This window comes from Meleagris gallopavo, chromosome 5 (genome assembly GCF_000146605.3).
Source record: "Meleagris gallopavo isolate NT-WF06-2002-E0010 breed Aviagen turkey brand Nicholas breeding stock chromosome 5, Turkey_5.1, whole genome shotgun sequence".
Taxonomy (NCBI): Eukaryota; Metazoa; Chordata; class Aves; order Galliformes; family Phasianidae; genus Meleagris; species Meleagris gallopavo.
The window spans coordinates 43517064-43519592 of record NC_015015.2 but is presented as its reverse complement, the minus strand read 5'-3'; the positions used below and the strand labels follow the sequence as shown (position 1 = coordinate 43519592).

Here is a 2529-nt window from a genome sequence, read left to right as displayed (position 1 = left end):
TAATTGAAGGTCACAGATTTAGAAATTGTGACACTGAGCTGTTGAACAATCACTTTAAAATAAGTTTTATTATGTGTAAAAGCAAAATGATGCAAAAGAGTGCTTATTTCTTAAAGCATCTAAATGATGATCTTGGCTGATAGTCAGGCTTTCCCAAGTTCTATTCAGGTTTGTTATTCAACATTTTCCATGTTCCTTGTGATGTCGGTAGAATAAGTAAGTGTTCATTCCTGGCCAGTGACAACAGGAGCTAGATGTAGTATAGTAGTAGGAAGAAAATCTATTAGCGCTCTTCTTATCAAGTAGTGCGTAAAGCACTTTCCCACGCAGTAAAATGATTTGTCATTAAATGTTTTGTTCAATAATGTTGCGTTGGTTTTTGTTTTCATGTTTTCTCTGCAGTAAAAGAGAGCGAAGAAAAGGAAGTTCTTCTGAAAACTAACCTTTCAGGTCGTCAGAGCCCAAGTTTCAAGCTTTCCTTTTCCAGCGGGACAAAATCTAACCTTACCAGTCAGTCATCTGCAAGTAATCTGCCTGGATCCCCAGGTTCTCCCGGATCTCCAGGATCCCCTGGGTCTCCAGGGTCTGTTTCTAAAAGCACATCTCAGATGGCAGCTATTACAACAAAGGTAATTTTCAACAGAAATAGTCTGACTTCATTGTTGTAGACTTGGAATTTTCTTTAGCAAGTTTCTGAAGTTGGTGGGAATTTTGACATACAAGCAGTGATAGAGTGTGTGGTTTGTGCATGCTTTCTGTCTAATGTTTAGCATTTTCCAGATCTGTTATATATAAAAAGAAAAACATAAGCTCTATTTATGCCCAAACGCTCACGTAATTTTTATACCATGCCTCTCATATGGTATAATTCTTTAAGTATGGAATGCAGTCTTTACATATGAAATATATACATACAGTATTAGCTTCAAATTTTCAGTGGTGATAGAATAAAAAATGTTCAGGTTACACTGAATATGCAGTGCCCTGAAAAAACATTAATAAATTCAAAGATGAATTCCTTTTTTTTTTTTTTTTCTCAATCTAACGTGTATTGTTTATAAAGGTACTGCATTCACAAACTAGAAACGTTGAAATTAAGTTTTTCAGTAGTTATTTGATCCTCTTGTATGTTCAGTGTTATGCTACACGTGATGGTACAAAATGTGTGCAGTTTAATAGATGCACAATTTAATGTGTGCATTTCGGTACAGACAGTTGGCTGAAATTTTCAATTTTAAATGCCCATCATCTGTGTAAATAACATGATCCTTAAGTAAAGAACCAGCAACTGTCATCATAGTAAAGTTCTTGTTGAGCTTCAGAAACTGTGACATATAGTAGTTATAATTTTTGAAGACGGTGGCACTTCTTTGTGGGTCTAAAACTGCCTAATCCTGGATTTGTGGTTATTTGCAGTACAAGAGAATTTAAATTTAATTACTGAACATTTAAACTAGCTTTTATGAAGACAGGCTGTGCTATAAAAATGTCCCAATTGGAAATTCAAACCGAAGGGTGTTCTGTATTTATTTCTGAAGTGCTTCCAGATTGCTTGTTGCTGCAGTCAGCTATGCTTGGTGGAAGAAATCTGCACTTTTACAGACTGAGCTGTGGTGTATATTTAGCAAACCCAAAGTAAATTTTTGAATTTTCTTTCTGTTATATCTCTATCCAGTGGGATTGTTAAAACCCCATTTTGGATTCATTTGAATCATTTAAGTATTTTTCAGATAATATAATCTTCATTCAGACTTTTTGTTCGGCTTGATTTTATCCAGGACCTGATGAGTCAGTGTCCTTACGGCAATATGTTGTGCAAAAATCATTTTCTAATAGAAATATTTTCTTAATTAACGTAGCTGCGTCTCTCTTTCTAGGGAGGCCTCGTAGGGCTTGTAGATTATCCTGATGATGATGAAGAGGATGATGAAGATGAAGATAAGGAGGAAACTTTACCTTTGTCAAAGAAAGCAAAGCTTGAGTCATCATAATGGCAACTGCTGAAGAACGCTACCATTTGGAGGAAGGATATTTTTCCATAGAAAACAAACCCACAACAAAGCAGCAATCTTTTGTGAATTACTGTGTGTAACACAGACCAACCTATACAAACGGATTTCTGCCAATCAAGTGCCAATTGAAAGGAGCAGAAGAAGGGGAAATACTTCATTTAGGGGAAAGACTTACGCCTTTGAGCTCTCCAGCTTGGACCACGTGTTGCCCTTTTCTCAGGGAAGGAAATGGAAAACAAAAACAAAAAAGCCAACAGGGCAGGAGTTTTGTTAGTGGAACTCTGGATTGGCTGGTCAGTTGCTACAATCAGAATATGCTTTCTTGGACCATACATGAGACTTCTGAAGAAAAGGCGATTTTTGCCATAATTCTTCGCTAGTTAAGAATGCCAGCAGTTTCTTTGTATAAAAGAGACCTGCCTTTGAAAATCGTACATTCTGAACATTTTAGTCAAGCTACAACAGGTTTTAAAAACCTCTGTGGGGGAGGGCTGAATATAAAGTTTCCTCTTTTTTT

The 2529-nt window shown here is 36.3% G+C and overlaps 2 protein-coding genes across 3 annotated transcripts in view; both read left to right on the top strand.

Moving 5' to 3' along the window:
• Nucleotides 1-2523, top strand: part of PPP4R3A (protein phosphatase 4 regulatory subunit 3A) — a 38023-nt gene extending 35500 nt beyond the window's left edge. For both annotated transcript variants that reach the window (XM_010711833.1, XM_031553648.1), the window contains 2 exons: nucleotides 403-629; nucleotides 1878-2523. In XM_010711833.1, coding sequence (XP_010710135.1) covers nucleotides 403-629; nucleotides 1878-1991 — 341 coding nt within the window. In that variant the 3' untranslated portion in view covers nucleotides 1992-2523. The remainder of the gene's footprint in view (nucleotides 1-402; nucleotides 630-1877) is intronic.
• The window catches only part of TRIP11 (thyroid hormone receptor interactor 11), a 308569-nt gene that overhangs the window by 209883 nt on the left and 96157 nt on the right, over nucleotides 1-2529 (top strand). Inside the window, 2 exon segments of the mRNA XM_031553780.1 lie at nucleotides 403-629; nucleotides 1878-1970. Of these exon segments, the coding sequence (XP_031409640.1) occupies nucleotides 403-629; nucleotides 1878-1970 (320 nt within the window).